This window comes from Mustelus asterias, chromosome 10, assembly GCF_964213995.1.
Source record: "Mustelus asterias chromosome 10, sMusAst1.hap1.1, whole genome shotgun sequence".
Classification (NCBI taxonomy): Eukaryota; Metazoa; Chordata; class Chondrichthyes; order Carcharhiniformes; family Triakidae; genus Mustelus; species Mustelus asterias.
This window is the reverse complement of record NC_135810.1, coordinates 107106433-107127248: the sequence shown is the minus strand read 5'-3', so window position 1 is coordinate 107127248 and position 20816 is coordinate 107106433. Positions and strand designations below refer to the sequence as shown.

At 43.6% G+C, this 20816-nt stretch overlaps 2 protein-coding genes across 9 annotated transcripts in view; one reads left to right on the top strand and one right to left on the bottom strand.

Moving 5' to 3' along the window:
- The window catches only part of ube3a (ubiquitin protein ligase E3A), a 56614-nt gene extending 51430 nt beyond the window's left edge, over nt 1-5184 (top strand). For all 8 annotated transcript variants that reach the window (XM_078222403.1, XM_078222398.1, XM_078222402.1 and 5 more), the window contains 2 exons: nt 2292-2435; nt 4404-5184. In XM_078222403.1, the coding sequence (XP_078078529.1) occupies nt 2292-2435; nt 4404-4524 (265 nt within the window). In that variant the 3' untranslated portion in view covers nt 4525-5184. The remainder of the gene's footprint in view (nt 1-2291; nt 2436-4403) is intronic.
- The window catches only part of LOC144499850 (uncharacterized), a 64980-nt gene that overhangs the window by 29993 nt on the left and 14171 nt on the right, over nt 1-20816 (bottom strand). The gene's annotated exons all lie outside the window — the stretch shown is intronic.

Sequence of the window (20816 nt, the reverse complement as noted above, 5' to 3'; positions counted from 1 at the left end):
TGTCTAGAGTCAAATGGATGGTCCTTCACAGTTGGCATCATGATGAATCAAACCATTTTGACCATTGCAAATCCAAAAGGATAAGCTGAGATGTGAAGATGAAGTACAGTTGTGAGAAGCCATGGTGGTCATTCCTGCTCAAAACACTATTACGAGAGTTGCCCTGTGCACATCCCAGTATGATGAAAATGTTAGCCCGAAGTTACGTGTGGTGACCCAGGATCGATTAAGACATCAAAGATCTTGTTAGACATGGCAACCTGTGTCGAGTACAGCCAAGTGTGCCACCCTCAGCTTCTCTACACCCATGGGAATGGCCAGGTTGGCCACAGGTGCAATTCCATGTTGATTTTGCAGGTCCATTCATGGGCAGCATGTTTCTCCTCATTATTAACGTTCATGAGAGGAAAACCACAACATCCTTAGCCACAATTGATAAAACTACGGCAGACATTCACCACACATGGGCTTCCTGAAGTGCTGTTCCCTGACAATGGGACAGCATTTACGAATGAGAAGTTTCACCGCTTCATCCAAACCAATGGGTTTTGGTATGTCAGATCAGCCCCCACCACCCGGCCTCAAACAGGGTTCACCTGAAAAAGCCATCCAGACATGCCATGAAGAAACCGTCCACTGAGCCTTTGCAGCTTTGAATGGCCTGTTTTTTCCTAATGTACGGAACAACTCCTCATGTCACAACAGGAGTTATCTCTGCTGAATTGCTCATGGGAAGACATCTTCAAACAAGACTCCATCTAATATTTCCAAATCTGGCAGGGAGGGTAGAAGCAAAACAAGTTGCACAGAAGAGATGTCATGACTCCACCAAGGTTGAGAGCTTTTCAAGTAAACTATTTAGTTTGCATAAGAGAAATTTCAATACTGGTCCGAATTGGGTCCCTAGGATGATCGTGGCCAAGACAGGTGCAGCGTCATACATATTTGACATACAAGGGAAGAAAATGAAGTAACATATGGAACACTTGAGAAGAGAACCATGCACAGTGCCAATTGAGCTTTCTATCCCTGCTACACCTGTTAGTGTGGTTCCAGCAATTTTAGTGGAACCAAATCCAGTAACCCTGAGGAGGGGCAGAGTAACATTCCGGTGGGAATTGGAGAGGTGATCGGCACTTGAACACCTGTGCAAACTGGAGGCTTTCCTGCTGTAGTTTCAGACGAAAATGCAGACGCAGCTGTTAAAGAATTGCGACACTCTCAATGAATTAGGAAATCTCCATATGGACTTACTGGGAGACTGTTAAGTTCCCCCCGCCCCACCTGCCTTTGCTGTGCAATATTGTAAATAGTTTCATTGTTATTGTAAAACATTAAGAAATTGGAAGGGGAGGGATGTGGTGACGTGTCCTTTGGGGGAAGGGGGTCACATGACCCATCAAACCAAGAGGCAATTGTTTGACACGGAGTCAGGATTCATTGAGTTTGCAAGCTTACACATTGGTGTCCTATGTATATAGTTGTTTTTCCAAAATAAACCTCACTGTTTATTAATCTGCCTTGTTGTTCGTCCATTCCTCTCTCCTTCAAAGGAGAATTTGATATATACTTGGAGAGAAATTGCAGAGATATGGGGAAAGAATGGGTGAGTGACACTAGCTACATTGATCTTTGAGTGGGCTGTTGCAGACGTGAATGATCTCCTTCTGTGATGTACGTTTCTATAATAGAAAACTGATTTCCATGCTGTGATAATTTGGGGTTGGGCGAAGTCAGTGATGAAGGATGGGATATTTTAACAGAAAGAAAGCGGCTCCACTAACTTCGGAGTCCAATAAAGCATCCATTTCCCGGCAAATGGCCATTCAAGAGCATTAATTTTGTTGATCACGATGCTTGAACTTTAAGAGCTAAAAGCAAACGATCAATTGTCATCCCTAACCCGTCCTGCCCCCATTTTCGAGTTTCCAAATGAGATAACCTTTCCTTTGAGTTTGAGTTAGTAAAGAAAAATGGTGAACTTCGCGATACCTACACTGAAAAGGAGGTTAAATGGAAAGTTGTCATTCTGAGTCACAAATTTGTACACAATACCCCCTACACTCCCTCCAGCTAATTGTAATAATGCTTTAATTAAGATTTTAGATGGGAGAGATTATGGGTTTACAGGCCTCATTGTTTCACAAGGTAATTTTCACATCCATTACTATAAAAACTTCGCAGAAAACATACATTGCTTGAATTCCTGAATGTATTGAGTTGGTTGCTTACATTTTGCCACATATAGAGATATTAATTCATAAAGGCGTTAACAAATGATATTTTATCAGGGAGTTTTGGGAAATCGTCCACGCATTTACAGAGGAGCAGAAACGACTCTTCCTGCAGTTTACAACAGGCACAGATCGAGCACCGGTTGGTGGCCTTGGAAAACTCAAGATGATTATTGCAAAGAACGGACCAGATTCTGACAGGTAATGTGTCTGCTAGCTAATTAGCCATAGTCCACAAATGACCACAGCATGTGTCTCTCTTCATCAGGGAGATATAATTGGATATATAGCTTGAGGAGCATGAAACAAGTTAAGGAGGCAGACGCCATGAACCACCACAGCCAGTATAGAGATTGAACCCATGATGTTGGCATCATTCAGCACTACACTCCAGCCATCTAGCCAACTGAGCTAACCAACCCCACATCTCTCAAACACATTATAAATGCCACCAAGCTGCAGTGCATTTGTATTCCATAATACATCCTTGCAGACCTCCTGCTTTGATGGATCACAGCATTGACCAACAATGGATTATGCTTTATGTTGATAGCTGTTGGGCATTTAGCATAGGTGTTCTAACACCTTTTGTTCATTTAAAGCAATTAAAATATTTCTGGTGAGGCACTGCAAGTGTCTGCATTAAATGCATTCAGTTGATCACTACGTACACATTGCATCCTGCTATGTAAAACGTGTATAAAGAAGGTCTCCTGTAAAGGTGGCTTAAGCGTGTAAATTCAACCGCTAGAGTGGTATTGAGCCATGAAGGTGATGAAATTGAGTACATTCTCAAATTATAGAGTTTTACAGCACGGGAAATCTATTCTGCTTCTCGTATCTGTGCTGACTCTCGGAAGAGCCATTTACTCCATTCTTGCAACCCTTCTAAGATCTTAAATCTTCAAATCTTTAAAGCACGGATGGATGGATTCCTGATCGGTAAGGGAATTAAGGGTTATGGGGATCAGGCGGGTAAGTGGTACTGATCCACGTCAGATCAGCCATGATCTTATTGAATGGCGGGGCAGGCTCGAGGGGCTAGATGGCCTACTCCTGCTCCTATTTCTTATGTTCTTAAATAATTGTTTTGCATTTGTTGTGATTTCTTCTAGGACATGCCATGATAGCCATATGCATTAAAAAGAATTCCTGTATCTTCCATCTTTTGACTGGCAATAAACATATATCCTCTCGTTGCCAAATTATGTTCAGTAATGAGAGTTTTTTCCTGACTTGCCTTACTTTTGAGCTCTTATTTAAATAGAGCCCCTGTTTCTACAGTTTTCAACCCAAGTCTCTTTTTTATCATAGCGAATTGCTTCAGTATAATCTGATCTCCTTCCTAAACTAAAAGTCAACAGGTATTTTAAATACAAAGGAAAGTACAGCACAGGAACGGGCCCTTCGGCCCACCAAGCCTGTGCCGGTCATGCTGCCCTAACTAAATTTTTTTTTAAACCATCTGCCCTTACTCGGTCCGCATCCCTCTATTCTTTCCCAATTCATGTACCCATCCAGATGCCTCTTAAATGTGGTCTAACCAGTATATGTTATGATTAAGGAGGTAAAATAAATCAGTTTTACTTGTAGTTAAAATTCCTGCTTGAAACCATTGATTCAATTGTGATCAATGACCGCTATTGACAGGCTTTTGCTGGTTGTTGTTTCTCTTCCTGCACTTAGTGGTGCACAAGGTAGACTTTCATCTGTTTCATAGCTAGCCTTTCCCTGGACCAGGTCGCTAGCCTGTTGCCAGAGGATTATGGCTTGAGGGATGCCACTTTTCATCAAGTGTGACTGACCAGGAGTGTCTCCTGCTTTTACCTCCTGCTATTAGCGTGTTTGGAAGGATTTTGCAGGTTGACACTCAACCTGTTGGCCGCATCATGAATGCACCTTCCTTGGTCATCAAGTCCTGAGGTGGGACTGAAACCTGGATCTTCTGGCTCAGAGGCAGGGACACTGCCCACTGTGCTGCAAGTTATTTTTGCTGGTGGTTACCTCAAATATTTATTTCTCCAATCCACCTTAGTATTCAGATCAACTTCCAAAATTACAAATAAGCTGTGTTTGCAGTGCAGACTGCAATGAACAGTCCCTGGCTTGTTCTGTATTTCCCCATTGCTGCTATTAGTGAACCTAATGTATTATTTTTTTTTCTTCCAGGTTGCCAACATCTCACACATGTTTTAATGTCCTCCTGCTTCCTGAGTACTGCAGCAAGGAAAAGCTCAGTGAGAGACTACTAAAGGCCATTACCTATGCCAAAGGATTTGGCATGCTGTAAAAGATATGAATGTAAAGCGTGTGATAAAAAAAAAGTAAAATTATGGGTGTCAGTGCCCCTGTTTTTTTTTAAAAAGGCCATATGATAGTCAGCTACAATAGTCACCCATGTCTGTGCCTCCCATCCAGGGGACAGTGGGCTGGAACAGCAGATTTCAGCAACTTGTACGAACAAATTTTTTTGGTTAGTGTGACTTTCATATCATTTGCTTGTATGTATAGTAAACTTTTTCTGAATATTTATTTTAAAGTTCAAGAAAAAAATTACTCAATCATATGTTTGTTACATTACTGAATTGAGCCCTTTTTGAATTTATAAATTGAAATCAAATTCTCCCGGATAACGTCATCAATGTATTTTTAAAATATGTACCATTATTTCCTTGTGTCCACTTGGTTCTGGGTGCGCTCTTTATTTTTTTTAAATCCCCCCTCCTCCCCACAGCCCCAGCCTTGCTTTTGGAGCTTAGATTTTGGAGTGGTTTGGTGCAAGTACTGCTGTTCTAGTCCCAGCGAGCAAAATTTTACTGATTAGATCCACTAAGAGTGGAAGGGAGAACCTGGAATGTTAACGGCGTTCTTGAGCTCTTGCTTTAGTTAACAGCACAACGATTCTTGGAAGGTTTTAGAAAAAAAAAATAAAAAGAAAAACTTAACTGTTGATAGCTCTCACAAGTCTGGAAATATTATATTTTCTGTCTAACCTTTCGACTCTCGCACTGGAATGCTGGCCCTCTGGGTTCAACTGACAGCTTTTTTTTTAAAAGTCCACCTCTCTCGTTTGATGTTTTCGCACAATAAACCCACACGCAATGGTAGAAACGCTATCCAACTTTCTTGCAGAATTGTAAGTGGAATTAGCATGTGACAGTGTCCTTGCAAGTATTGGAACCGAAGTTTCATCTTTTGACTCTTTTCCCGACAAATATAGTGAATTTTCTGAGCTTTTTTTTCCGCCCCTCCTTTTTATTTTGTTCTTGTCCTTTTATCTGCTGTACCTAAACAATTTATTCTTCAGGAACAGTATTGCATTTAATCCTATAGGCCTTACATTAGTTCTAATGGAGAAAAGGCTCGTTGCATCTGAAATAGTATATGATATCGCAGAGTGTGGGTGCTGGTGAAGTAAGGTTGGCAGCACTATTTAAACAATTTTTACTCATTGACAAATGAACAAAGGATGTTAACATGAATGATATCAAATAAAACAGACTAAAACCACTTCTTTACTGTTTCCTGGCACAATGGTAATGACTGAAATTAACTAGACTTTGGAATATTTTATTGAAGACCTTTTTTTATATGTAAAACATGAAATTAAAAAAGTGTTTTGCAGCATTGATGCTTGCAAACAAATCGTGGTTTGAAAATGGATTAAGAATTTGAACAAGTTCATTTTCCAGCAAAGCATTAGCAGAAATACTATCCCCTTTACCACTTGAATGGCTCTTTCATACTGGAGGAATCATCATGCCCTGTGGTGAATTTGTTTAACCGCGTTCCTCCCCTCCCCGCCGCCCCCGCCCATATTTTTTTTCCCTCCCCATGTTAGAAATAAATAAATAGATCTCTGGAGTTGTTTTAGATTCTTGAGTCTCTTTGGAGATGCTGACGAGAGGTGGATTTTTTTTCACTCCGCTTTGGCTATTTGAAATCTAGGTTTCAGTGATGTTCAGTCATATGGTAACTTACTGCATTAGTAAAATCTTAAAATGGCTTTATGTACCACCACTTTGCTGTCCGATGTGTTTCTTATTGGGATATTTAATGGATTATTCTTGCAAGCAGTCCTTAACGTTGGCCACGTACGGGACTATATAAGTACTGCATTTTTTATTTATCTGCTCTTTACTTCTTGAAAGGTTGATTTCTTGCTTTCACACATGATTAAACACTCCGTGAAGCAGTCTGCTAAACAGTTGCATGAGGGCTACGGGTGCCAAAATTGATAGAACTTTAAACTGGCTCAGTCTGTTCATTTTATGCAAACTACAATTTTAAAAATATGCTCCACGTGATATAAGGAAGCTTCAAGCAATGTATGTAAAACAAACTATGCAAACAGCATGGTTAACCAAATCTCTGGTACTTTTTAATAATTCCATTTTTTGTTATGCATCAGGAAATCACAACAAACTGAGTAGGTCATCAGGCCCATTGCGTCTGATAACCAACTTGTTAGTCATGGCAGTTCTTTCACTTTAATTCCAGTTCTATTCCCCTTTTAACTATTCTTTGTCTTCACTTGCCATGTAAGTACTTCCCTTTCAAACGCCTCAATTGATTATACATCCGATTGTCTGCACTCCATTCTGTATTCTTGCAGACTTTTTCTGGAATAATTTTCTGGATTCACCCTTTGACCAGATTGACACCAATTTTAAGGTAATTTTAAGATTCCCTTGCTGGATCCACACAGAGTTTGTCTGTTCCCAATCATTAGTGTCCAGCTTACTCTCTCCAGGTTCCACTAATCTACCAGGCTGGCTAATCAGTTACTAAAACATTGAAGACTTGTTAGGTTTGTGTATCGGATTACTGAGTCTGCCATGTGTCATGTTCTTGGAGTACCTAATGTTAGAGTACACTGCAAACATAAAACACAAGCATAGCAATGTTCAAATTAGCAAAAGCTGAAAATAAAATGAAACTACTAAAATATATTCAACCTGAGCTCAAATTTTGGTTCTTACGAGGCTTAAGATATGTTTTCATTTTCTCTTAATACTTCTAATAAACGAATAAAATCAGAATAAATTGGCTGATGGAAACATGCATGCAGGTTTTGGCATAGATGCTTTTAAATATGTAAAGATTTTAAAATTCATTCATGGGATGTGTCATTCTCGAGACTGGCATTTGTTGCCCATTCCTATTTGCCCTTGTGGTGGTGAGGCGCTGCCTTGATTTGCTGCAGCCCACATGGTGTTGGTAGGGACTTGCAGGAATTTGACCCAGAGACAATTAAAGAATGGCGATGTAGTTGCAAGTCATGTGGCTTGAGGGGGAACTTGGTTGAAAGTGGTGGTGTTCCCATTCATCTGCTGCCTTTGTACTACGAGGTTGAGAGTTTGGAAGGTGCTATCAAAGGAGGCTTTGCAAGTTGCTGCAATGTGTCTTGTAGATGGCGCACCCACTGCTGCCACTATGTGCAAGCGGTGTTAAAAGTGACTATTTAAGGGGTGCCAATCATGCGGGGTATCAGGATTCTTGAGTTTTGTTAGAACTGCACTCCTTTATGCATCTGAAGAGTATTCCATCATACTCCTGACTTCCGACTTGTAGATGGTGGACAGACCTTGGGGAGTCGGAAGTGGTTATGCACCTCAGAATATTGTACTCTTTGCTATACCAGATACACAGCATTAAGACAAAACTGGACTGATTAAGAGAAAAAAAAACTGGCATTGAAATATAATTTTAAGGTCACATAAATCAAGCCAATGAGAGATATCTTTATACTAATTATGTAGGCTTTAGTAAATGTGATTATTTATGCAATATTTACAGCAGTGGTTTAATGTACACGCAAACATTATAAATATTTGGGCTTTCTAGATTTTGTTGCATCAAAAGCTAGTCTCTCTTGTTCCTAACCATTGTCCCCATTAACCAGTATTCTAATATAAGCAATTCAAATAAATATTTGTGGCATGGAGATAATGAAAACATTACTTTTTTTAAAAATGCTTGAAACCAGGAGCTGATACAAGGAGCAAGATTGCAACCCACTTTATAATTTTTAGAATGCGTCATTCAGTGATTTTTCTTTACATCGTCATAAGTAACTTAAGCACTTGTGCTATTAATCCAGTTAAAAGAACATAGGTGCAAGAGTCGGCCATTTGGCCAATTGAGTCTGCTCTGCCATTAATAAGATTATAGTTTATCTGGTTGTGGCATCAGCTGCATTTTCCTGTCTGCTCCCCGTAACCCTTGACTCTCTTCTCTGTCCAAAATCTGTCTAACTCTGTCTTGAATATCTTGACATGTGGGTCTTTGCCTTTTGATCAGTGGCTGGCGTGCATAGTTTTCATTTATGTTTTTGCTATCAAAGATTCACAATTTATTAACTGAAGTAGCTCGTTTCAGCGCTGCCTGATGTATTCGGTCCCAAGTTTTTCTACATCCACGGCAAATTATTATGCCTGCAAGTGTTTGAAGAATGTCTTGAATAGATCCATCAATACAGCTATGTACACTGGTCACACCCCTGTCCAAACCAGTGAGCTCAACAATTACTCCATTAGTTTATTTGACCGAAGGCCCAAGCAAGCAACTTGCCTCATTGGCACAAGATGCTATGATCACTTGCAGTGATCGTTTGATCTGGATCAGCCAAAATGGTGAACTTACACCACAATGCTATTAACTTTGTGTCCAACGTCCAGCACAAGTCAGTTTTGAATGTGGAGGGAGTGGACCCCTAATTGTTCATTCCTGAAAGAATTCCTTTGCTGTCTCATCCTCAGGCTGTGGAAGTTGGTTCTAATGTGCGGCCAACTTTCCTTACCTGGTTGCTTCTGGCCTTGGAGCTGTTTCAAGTACGGATGCTTCTTAGAATAATGATCCTGGCAGCAGCCCCTGTGGAAAGTAGAGCTGCTTTGGCATTCCATGGAATAGTGGGGCTTTCCTGTCTATCGGTCAACCTTCCCTGATCTTTTCTTAGAGGGGCTTCTCTTTCAGGTACAGTATGGGGCAACTCTTAGCTCCACCTCTGTTTTTTCTCTGCTAATAGAATGCAATAGTGTGCTTCCTGACTTGAGTATGCATGAAGAGGGGAAAGACAACATTGGCATACCACAGTTCAGGCAAGGGGTCAGATATATCTAATGTCCTATTTTCGTAGTCAGGAATTTCTATATCACTGCCATAACTTCAGAAATGTGGCAAAGCGGGAGTGGTACCAATAAGATTTCTGGTATGCTTTGATTCTAAAGTGTGGACTAAAGTGTGAGAGTGACTACGTTGAAGTTCCTTGAATTGCAAAGGGCCCTTCCTTTAGTTAGGCAATTTAAATTTCACCAGTCATCTTTTGAGTTTGAAGAATTACTAATTTTCTATCTGGATTAAGACAGTAGTACCTCTAACCATTTGGAAAAAAGTGATGTTAATATGGGAGCACTTTATGGCATGGATAGATTTTATCAGGGTTCAAGAAATGCCGTTAATCAAATTGACTGTCTCAGCCACTGCACTGTAGATGTGGGCTTTACTACGTCAGTCAATTATGAGCATTTTAAACCTGAGTGAGAATGGTAATTCGGGCTGTTCTAACATCACAGTTGACTTTAATGGTCTAGAAATAATATAGTGGTAAGCAGGGCCAAAAACTAGAAAGTGATATTAGGCTATGACTCTTTCTTCAAAGGAATGGTGCTAAGTGGCCTGTTGTGCTATAAGTTTCCATATTTCAATGTTGTTTAACTTGAGCTGTTAGTTACCTCGTGTAAGTTATTCATTATCTCACGGGTGTTTACAGATAAGTTGATAAACTTGGCAAAAACATCTATTAATTTATAAAGTTGTATATTGGTTAGGAATGCGCAGATTTTTTTATTCATTCGTGGGACATGGGCGTCACTGGCTGGCCGGCATTTATTGCCCATCCCTAGTTGCCCTTGAGAAGGTGGTGGTAAGCTGCCGCCTTGAATCGCTGCAGTCCACGTGCTGTGGGTTAACCCACAAGGCCGTTAGTGAAGGAATTCCAGGATTTTGACCCAGCGACTATGAAGGAACGATGATATATTCCCAAGTCGGGACATTGAGTGGCCTGGAGGGGAACATGCAGGTGGTAGTGGTGTTCCCATGTATCTTCTGTCCTTGTTCTTCTGGATGGAAGTGATGTAGGGATAATCAGTTCATCTGTCATTGTGATCATGGAGATCAGCTACGAAAAGGCTTCTTGGGTGTGAATCATGAAGGTGTAAGTGTAAAAATGTATTATGGAGATTTGACCATTTGTTGCTGGGGAGAAATGTTGCAGGACTTTTGAGGTGCTTTATTATCTAGTGTGAATTCCATGATGTGGCAGCCAGTGTATAGAAGAAGCAGGTGAGCTAATAGCCTTTTCTCATTCCATTCTATTGGTTGATTTTAGGGTTTCTACTAAAACTGCAGAAAAGATAGATGATGCTGGTGTAGTGTGATTTAGTTAGTGGGTGGATATCAATTTGGGGACTTCAAATACATCTGGGCAGACAAGCAGTACAGACTGTGAACATGAAAAGCCCAGTTTAACAGGTAATGCACCTTTATCTTAGTGGTTTCCCTTTCAAAGTAAGGGAAAACTACCAAGTGACAGAGGGGGTAAGTTTAAGGGAGATGTGTGGGGGGATGTTTTCATGCAGAGTAGTGGGTGCCTGGAACACGCTGCCAGGGAAGGTGGTGGAAACAAGCACATTAGCAACATTTAAGAGCCATATGGATGGGTACTAAGAGCCATATGGATGGGTACGTGAATAGGGAGAGAATAATGGGATACGGTCTGAGTAAGAGCAGCAAGTTTTTAGTTCGGGCATCATGATTGACATGGACTTGGCGGGCCGAAGGGTCTGTCCTGTGCTGTACTATTTTTTGTTCTTTGTATCCAATGAATTGTTCGATGTGTCCAAGGAGTGGCCTCTGCCATATCACATTTATGGAGCTTAAGTTATGGTGAAAGACGGAATGAGACTAATTGATCAGCTCTGAGCTGGTTCATAATTGGTTAAATGGACTCCGATCCTGTAAGATTCTGTTTCCAGTGGTTTCCTTCCTCACATGATCCAAAAATGTTCAGGAAGGTGTGATTGAGTCTGGTTTTAATGCATGTAACTTTTGAGACGCACCCTAACTGAAAAAGGAAACTCAACCTTCCGCTTTTTAGGGAAACTAAACTTTGAGGAAATTGAAACTAGTTGTAACCAGATATGAAGCATCCCGAACTCAAAATGATCCCAGTGGGGCAGTACAGGTGCTTGATCCAGGAGCTGGGAATAGGCAAATATATAGTGACTACAGTTGTTTCTGTTACTTGAAAATAACAATTGATTTACATCATGAAGACCATTGTAAGCAGAGCTGGAGAGGACCTGAAGGCGTGTGCTATATCAGTGAAGACAGGGCCCCTGGAAGTCGGATTGATTACATAGAAACTAGAAATAGGAGTAGGCCATTCTTCCTTTCAAGCCTGCTCCGCCATTCATTATGATCATGGCGGATCATCAAATTCAATATCCTGATCCTGCCCACCCCCTCCCCTCCCCCTCCCAATGTCCCTTGATCCCTTTAGCCCCAAGAGCTATATCTAATTTCTTCTTGAAATCACACAACGTTTTGGCCTCAGCTACTTTCTGGTTGTGTGCTGCTGTCAGCTGGGATTCAGGCTAAATCCTGGAAGAGCTAGAATTCTATCTTATTTGAGGAAGGCAGAGTTTTGAAGGACTTTAAGGCTGAGATTGCCATATGCTGAATGGACTGCCTGAGAAATCTATCCACCTTTGCTGTATCAACCATTTAATGTAATTCATAGTTTATCACCTGCCTATTAATTCCTGTTTAACCTGTGTTGATTTTGGGTTTAATCGTGGGTTTGATTGTTTCACTAAGTTTTGTGAAATCCTGTCTGTTGATTTTCTCATTGGTGTCATTCGGCGAATTTGGGTTTTGATTTGATAGTCTCCATGGGGATCACAGCACAGGACAGTCCAAACTTGTATAAAATACCTTTTCAGTATAGAGTAGCTACTCGCGAGAGTCCTATAAAAGATCAGGACCAGATTATTTAAAATTTTACTTGTTTATGGTTTCCAATGGTACTGGGAGGATTGGCCACTCATTCTCTGGGTCCCGAATGCCTTCATTCTATAATTAATATTTACAGCCTCTTACAGATTATGCGAGAAGTACAACTGATGGTGTTGCTGCCTAAAGTTTAAAAAAAAATTGTTAATGAGGGATGGAACTGCACTAACCTATAGGGAGGTATGCTTCTTGGAGCTTCTGCCCTATCAACTTTGACCTTTGTCAAGTATCCCTATCTCGAGAGCTAGGAAAGTTGTGCAGGCATACGTAACTAGAAACACTTCATTTTCACCTTTATCATCGCATTCCCTCGAAGCTTGCATTTGAGAGCACTACTTTCTAAAAGAACTGGCTTCCGGGTGTGTGATGGGAGTCTTAAGCAGTGGTTCTTACATCATGTAAGAAGGTTTGCAATGAACCGGAAGTTTGTTTATTTGCCTTAACCTTGGGATGCTGCCATGGGGGCACGGTGGCACAGTGGTTCACACTGCTGCTTCACAGCGCCAGGGACCCAGGTTCAGTTCCCAATTTAGGTCACTGTCTGCAGAGTCTGCACGTTCTCCCCGTGTCTGCGTGGGTTTCCTCCCACAGTCCAAAAGATGTGCTGGTTAGGTGCATTTGGCCGTGGTGTAGCTGAACAGGTGCTGGAGTGTGGCGACTAGGATTTTCACAGTAACTTCATTGCAGTGATAATGTAAGCCTGCTTGTGACGAATGTAAGCCTACTTGAGATGTGATGTACCAATAAAATATCATACACGTACAGGCCTAAATTCAGGATGATTTGAGCTGAAGGACTGCCCATGTGAAAACTTAAGAAATGGTGATTGGAAATATATTGAGTAATGTAGTAAAATAAACCAAAGATATACTTCAGAGTAGAACAAGACCTAAATTTACATTGATTAAAGTGTGATAAATATTTGGAATAACCTGTTGATAAACAGGTGGATGTGCCCCTTAATAATAAGTACTCCTGTCTGAGTACTACTGGGGTGGACAGCCCACCTGGGGGAAGCAGCGGTGGCAGTGTCTCTGGAGCTGAACCTGGCCCAGTAGTGCAAAAGGGTAAGGAAAGGAGGGTAGTGCTAATTGGGGACTCTACGGTGAGGGGGTCAGATAGGTGTTTTTGCGGACACAGACGGGACTCTCGGATGGTGGTCTGCCTCCCTGGTGCAGGGGTCCGGGATGTCTCTGGTCGAGTCCCAGAAATCCTGAAGGGGAGGGAGAGGAGCCGAAGGTCGTGATGCATATAGGTACTGCTGACATAGGTAGGAAGAGGGAAGGGGTCATGAAAAGAGAATATAGGGAGTTAGGTAGACAGCTGAGAAAGAGGAATGCAAAGGTAGTAATCTCGGGATTGCTGCCTGTGCCGCGGGAGAGTGAGAACAGGAATCGGTGGAGAATGAATGCGTGGCTGAGGGACTGGAGCAAGGGACAAGGATTTGGGTACTTGGATCATTGAGACCTCTTTAGGGGCAGGTGTGACCTGTTTAAAAAAGACGGGTGGCACTTGAATCCCAGGGGGACCAATATCCTGGCGGGAAGGTTGGCTAAGGCTACTGGAGAGACTTTAAACTAGAAAGGTTGGGGGGAGGGAATCGAAATGAGGGGACTGAGAGCGAGGAGGTTAGCTCGCAAATAGATAAGGAATGTAGACAGGGTAAGAGGGAGGTTAGACGAGTGATGGAGAAGGGAAGTGCTCAGGCTGAAGGTCTGAGATGTGTCTATTTTAATGCCAGGAGTGTAGTGAATAAAGTGGATGAGCTTAGAGCGTGGATTGCTGCTTCGAATTGTGATGTGGTGGCCATTACGGAGACTTGGATGTCTCAGGGACAGGACTGGGTGCTTCAGGTGCCGGGTTTTAGATGTTTCAGGAAGGACAGGGAGGGAGGCAAGAGAGGGGGGGGAGTGGCACTGTTGATCAGGGATAGTGTCACGGCTGTAGAGAAGGTGGACGCCGTGGAGGGATTGACTACGGAGTCTCTGTGGGTGGAGGTTAGGAACAGGAAGGGGTCGGTAACGTTGCTGGGTGTTTTCTATAGGCCGCCCAATAGTAACAGAGATGTTGAGGAGCAGATGGGGAAACAGATCCTGGAGAGATGTAGGAATAACAGAGTTGTCGTGATGGGAGATTTTAATTTCCCAAACATAGATTGGAATATCCCTAGGGCTAGGGGTTTGGATGGAGAGGAGTTTGTTAGGTGTGTCCAGGAGAGTTTCCTGACACAGTATGTGGATAAGCCTACTAGAGGAGAGGCTGTACTTGATCTGGTGCTGGCTAATGAACCTGGACAGGTGGAGGATCTCTCGGTGGGTGAGCATCTTGGGGATAGCGATCATAATTCTATCTCCTTCACGATAGCATTGGAAAGAGATAGGATCAGGCAGGCTAGGAAAGTGTTTCTCTGGAGTAAAGGGAAATACAGTGTCATCAGGGAGGAAATTAGGCGGGTAAATTGGAAGGAGGCATTCTTGGGGAAAAGTACCGAAGGAAAGTGGAGGATTTTCAAGGAATGTTTGTCTGGAGCTCTGCATGACAATGTTCCGATGAGACAGGGGGGTGTTGGTAGGGTACGGGAACCGTGGTGCACGAAGGTTGTGATGAACCTGGTGAATAAGAAAAGAGAGGCGTACAGAAGGTTCAGAGAGCTAGGAGGTGTTAAGGATTTAGAGGAGTATACGGGATGTAGGAAGGAGCTTAATAGAACATAGAACATAGAAAGCCACAGCACAAACAGGCCCTTCGGCCCACAAGTTGCACCGATCATTTCCTTAAGAAGGAAATTAGGAGAGCGAGAAGGGGTCATGAGAAGACCTTGGCGGGTAAGATTAAGGAAAATCCCAAGGCTTTCTACAAATATGTCAAGAGTAAAAGGATGAGATGTGAAGGCATAGGACCCTTAAAAGGTGAAGGGGGAAAAGTTTGTGCGGAACCGTTAGAAATGGCGGAGGTGCTTAATGAATACTTTACCTCGGTATTCACGGTGGAAAGGGATCTGGGTGGTTGTACTGCTGGTTTGCGGTGGACAGAAAGGATCGAGCATGTGGACATAAAGAAAGAGGATGTGTTGGAACTATTGAATGGCATCAAGGTTGGTAAGTCGCCGGGACCGGATGGGATGTACCCCAGGTTACTGTGGGAGGCGAGGGAGGAGATTGCGGAGCCTTTGGCGATGATCTTTGCATCGTCGATGGAGACGGGAGAGGTTCCGGAGGATTGGAGGATTGCAGATGTGGTCCCTATATTCAAGAAAGGGAACAGGGACAGCCCGGGAAATTACCGACCGGTGAGTCTAACCTCAGTGGTTGGTAAGTTGATGGAGAGGATCCTGAGAGACAGGATTTATGATCATCTAGAGAAGTTTAGTATGATCAAAAGTAGTCAGCACGGCTTTGTCAAGGGCAGGTCGTGCCTTACGAGCCTGGTTGAGTTCTTTGAAAATGTGACCAAACACATTGACGAAGGAAGAGCGGTGGATGTGGTCTATATGGACTTCAGCAAGGCGTTCGATAAGGTCCCCCATGCAAGACTTCTTGAGAAAGTGAGAGGGCATGGGATCCAAGGGGCTGTTGCCTTGTGGATCCAGAACTGGCTTGCCTGCAGAAGGCAGAGAGTGGCTGTGGTGGGGTCTTTCTCTGCATGGAGGTCAGTGACCAGTGGAGTGCCCCAGGGATCTGTTCTGGGACCCTTGCTGTTTGTCATTTTCATAAATGACCTGGATGAGGAAGTGGAGGGATGGGTTGGTAAGTTTGCTGACGACACCAAGGTAGGTGGTGTTGTGGATAGTTTGGAGGGATGTGAGAAGTTGCAGCGAGACATAGATAGAATGCAAGACTGGGCGGAGAAGTGGCAGATGGACTTCAACCCGGATAAGTGTGTGGTGATCCATTTTGGCAGATCCAATGGGATGAAGCAGCAGTATAATATGAAGGGTACCATTCTTAGCAGTGTAGAGGATCAGAAGGACCTTGGGGTCCGGGTCCATAGGACTCTTAAATCGGCCTCGCAGGTGGAGGATGCGGTCAAGAAGGCGTACGGTGTACTGGCCTTCATTAATCGAGGGATTGAGTTTAGGAGTCGGGAGATAATGCTGCAGCTTTATAGGACCCTGGTTAGACCCCACTTGGAGTACTGCGCGCAGTTCTGGTCACCTCATTACAGGAAAGATGTTGAAGCCATTGAAAGGGTGCAGAGGAGATTTACAAGGATGTTGCCTGGATTGGGGGGCATGCCTTATGAGGATAGGTTGAGGGAGCTTGGTCTCTTCTCCCTGGAGAGACGAAGGATGAGAGGTGACCTGATAGAGGTTTACAAGATGTTGAGAGGTCTGGATAGGGTAGACTCTCAGAGGCTATTTCCAAGGGCTGAAATGGTTGCTACGAGAGGACACAGGTTTAAGGTGCTGGGGGGTAGGTACAGAGGAGATGTCAGGGGTAAGTTTTTCACTCAGAGGGTGGTGGGTGAGTGGAATCGGCTGACGTCGGTGGTGGTGGTGGAGGCAAACTCGTTGGGGTCTTTTAAGAGACTTCTGGATGAGTACATGGGATTTAATGGGATTGAGGGCTATAGATAGGCCTAGAGTTGGGGATGTGATCGGCGCAACTTGTGGGCCGAAGGGCCTGTTTGTGCTGTGGCTTTCTATGTTCTATGTTCTATGATGATAGAGGAAAGGTTAGGAACAAAGGTAGCTCATCAGTCGTACCTGCCCAAGTTACAGTCAAAGACTTTGGGCGGGATTCTCCAGCCATTCACGCCAACAGGATTCTCCAGTCCCACTGCAGTGAACGACAATTTGGCTGAGCACCAAACTCTCTGACTCTGCTGGCAGCAGTGGCGGGCAGTGAACAACCATAGAATTCCAGCCTTTGTGTTTAGCTTGAGGTACAAAGTGTGGATAAAAGCACCCCAAGGGAGAGCAAGACCAAACTCAAACACACTCTATTCTGTCTCTCACATGAAAACTGACCATTTGGATAAGGTAATGGATAGCCACAATGAAGCTACTGTGCCAGATCTGGACCTGGAGGCAGTACCATAAGGAAAATTTGTAACTTAAAACATAGAAAAGCTACAGCACAAACAGGCCCTTCGGCCCACAAGTTACGCCGAAAATGTCCCTACCTACTAGGCTTACCTATAACCCTCGATCTTACTAACTTCCATGAACTTATCCAAAAGTCTCTTAAAAGACCCTATCGAATCCACCACCACTACCAGCAGCCGATTCCACGCACCCACCCCTCTCTGAGTGAAAAACTTACCCCTAACATCTCCTCTGTACCTACTCCCCAGCACCCTAAACCTGTGACCTCTTGTGGCAACCATTTCAGCCCTGGGTAAAAGCCTCTGAGAATCCACTCTATCAATACCCCTCAACATCTTATACAGCTCTATCAGGTCACCTCTCATCCTTCGCCTCTCCAAGGAGAAAAGACCTATCATAAGGCATGCCACCTAATCCAGGCAACATCCTTGTAAATCTCCTCTGCACCCTTTCTATGGCTTCCACATCCTTTCTGTAATGAGGCGACCAGAACTGGGCGCAGTACTCCAGGTGGGGTCTGACCAGGGTCCTATACAGCTGCAGCATTATCTCCCGATTTCTAAACTCAATTCCTCTATTGATAAAGGCCAGTATTCCATACGCCTTCTTAACCACAGCCTCCAACTGCGACGCTGCTTTGAGCGTCCTATGAACCCGGACCCCAAGATCCTTCTGATCTTCCACACTGCCAAGCGTCTTACACTTAATATTATATTCTTTCATCCTATTCGACCTGCCAAAATGAACCACCACACACTTATCTGGGTTGAAGTCCACCTGCCACTTCTCTGCCCAGTCTTGCATCTTATCTATGTTTCGTTGCAACTGCTGACATCTCTCTACACTATCCACAACCCCACCAACCTTTGTGTCATCAGCAAACTTGCCAACCCATCCTTCCACTTCCTTATCCAGGTCATTTATAAAAATCACAAAGAGCAAGGGTCCCAGAACAAATCCCTGGGGCACTCCACTGGTGACCGACCTCCATGCTGAAAAAGACCCATCTACAACCACTCTTTGCCTTCTGTGGGCAAGCCAGTTCTGAATCCACGAAGCAATGTCCCCTTGTATCACATGCCCCTTCACTTTCTCAATGAGCCTTGCATGGGGCACCTTATCAAACGCCTTGCTGAAATCCATATAAACTACATCTACCGCTCTTCCCTCGTCTGTGTCTAGTTACATCTTCAAAAAATTCAATTAGGCTCATAAGGCATGATCTGCCTTGGACAAAGCCGTGCTGGCTATTTCTGATACTATTCCTCTCCAGATGTTCATAAATCCTACCTCTCAGGATCTTCTCCATCAACTTGCCAACCACTGAGGTTAGACTCACTGGTCTATAATTTCCTGGGCTACCTCTTCTCCCTTTCTTAAATAATGGAACCACATCTGCAATCCTCCAATCGTCCGGAACCTCTCCCGTCTCCATTGATGATGCAAAGATCATCGCCAGAGGCTAAGAAATCTCTTGCCTCGCCTCCCACAGTAACCTGGGGTACATCCCATCCGGTTCCGGCGATTTATCTAACTTGATGCTTTTCAAAAGCTCCAACACATCCTCTTTCCTAATGTCCACATGCTCAATCTTCTCAGTCCACTGCAAGTCTGCACTGCAACTACTAAGATCCTTTTCCACTGTGAATACTGAAGCAAAGTATTCATTGAGTACCTCTGCTATTTCTACCGGTTCTATACAGACTTTCCCACCATCACATTTGGTAGGTCTACTCCTTCACATCTTATCCTCTTGCTCTTAACATACTTGTAGAATGCTTTGGGGTTTTCCTTTATCCTGTCTGCCAAGGCCTTCTTATGGCCCCTTCTTGCTCTTCTAATTTCCCTCTTAAGTTCCTACCTACTAGTCGTATACTCTTCTAGATTTCTAATATTACTTAGCTCCCTGAAACTTTTGTAGACTTTTCTTCTTGATTAAATTCATTACAGCTTTCGTGCACCATGGTTCCTGTGACCTACCATAACTCCCCTGTCTCATTGGAACGTTGCTGTGTAGAGCTCCAGACAAATTTTCCTTGAAAATTTGCCACATTTCTTCTGTACATTTCCCTGAGAACCTCCTTCCAATTTATGCCTCTAATTTCCTGCCTAATAGCCTCATACTTGCCCTTACACCAAATAAACACTTTCCTAGCTTGACTGATCCTATCTGTCTCCAATGCTAATGTAAAGGAGGTAGAGTTATGATCACTATCCCCAAAATGCTCTCCCACTGAGAGATCTGACACCTGCCCAGGTTCATTCCCTAATATCAAATCAAGTACAGCCTCTCCTCTTATAGGCTTATCCACATACGGTGTCAGGAAGCCCTCCTGAACACACCTAACAAACTCCTCCCCATCTAAACCCCTTACCCTAGGGATATTCCAATCGATATTTGGGAAATTAAAATCTCCTATCACGACCACTCTGTTATTATCACCTCTCTCCAGGATCTGCTTCCCAATCTGCTCCTCCACATCCCTGCTACTATTGGGCGGCCTATAGAAAACACCCAGTAAAGTTATTGACCTCTTCCTGTTGCGAACCTCCACCCACAGAGATTCCGTAGACAATCCCTCACGGCATCCATCTTTTCTACAGCTGTGACACTATCTCTGATCAACAGTGCCACTCCCCCACCTCTTTTGCCTCCTTCCCTGTCCCTCCTGAAACATCTGAAACCCGGCACTTGAAGTATCCAGTCCTGTTCCTGAGATAACCAAGTCTCTGTAATGGCCACCACATCACACTTCCAAGTAGTGATCCACACTCTAAGCTCATCCATTTTGTTCACTACACTCCTTCGGTCTGAGCGCTCCTCTTCTCCGTCATCTCCCTATCCTCCCTCTCACACTGTCTACAAGCCCCTTTTATTTTTAAGCTAACCTCTCTCCCAGTCACCTCATTTCGATTCCCACCTCCCAACCATTCTAGTTTCAACACTCCCCAGTAGCCTTGGCAAACCTTCCCGCCAGGATATTGGTCCCCCTGGGATTTAAGTGAAACCTGTCCTTTTTGTAAAGGTCGCACCTGCCCCTAAAGAGGTCCCAATGATCCAGGAACCTGAATCCCTGACCCCTGCTCCAATCCCTCAGCCACGCATTTATCCTCCACCTTATTCCGTTCCTTCCCTCGCTGTCCCGTGGCACAGGCAGCAATCCCAAGATTACTACCTTTGCGTTCCTTCTTAACTCCCTACCTAACTTCCTATATTCTCTTTTCATAACCCCTTCCCCTTTCTTGCCTCTGTCAGTGGTATCAGTATGCACCACAATCTCTGGCTCCTCTCCCTCCCACTTCAGGATTTCTTGGATACGGTCAGAAACATCCCTGATCCCGGCACCAGGAAGGCAAGCCACCATCCACGTTTCTCGACTTCCTCCACAAAAACGCCTGTCTGACCCCCTCACTGTAGAGTCCCCTATCATCACTGCCTTCCTCCTCCTTTCCTTGCCCTT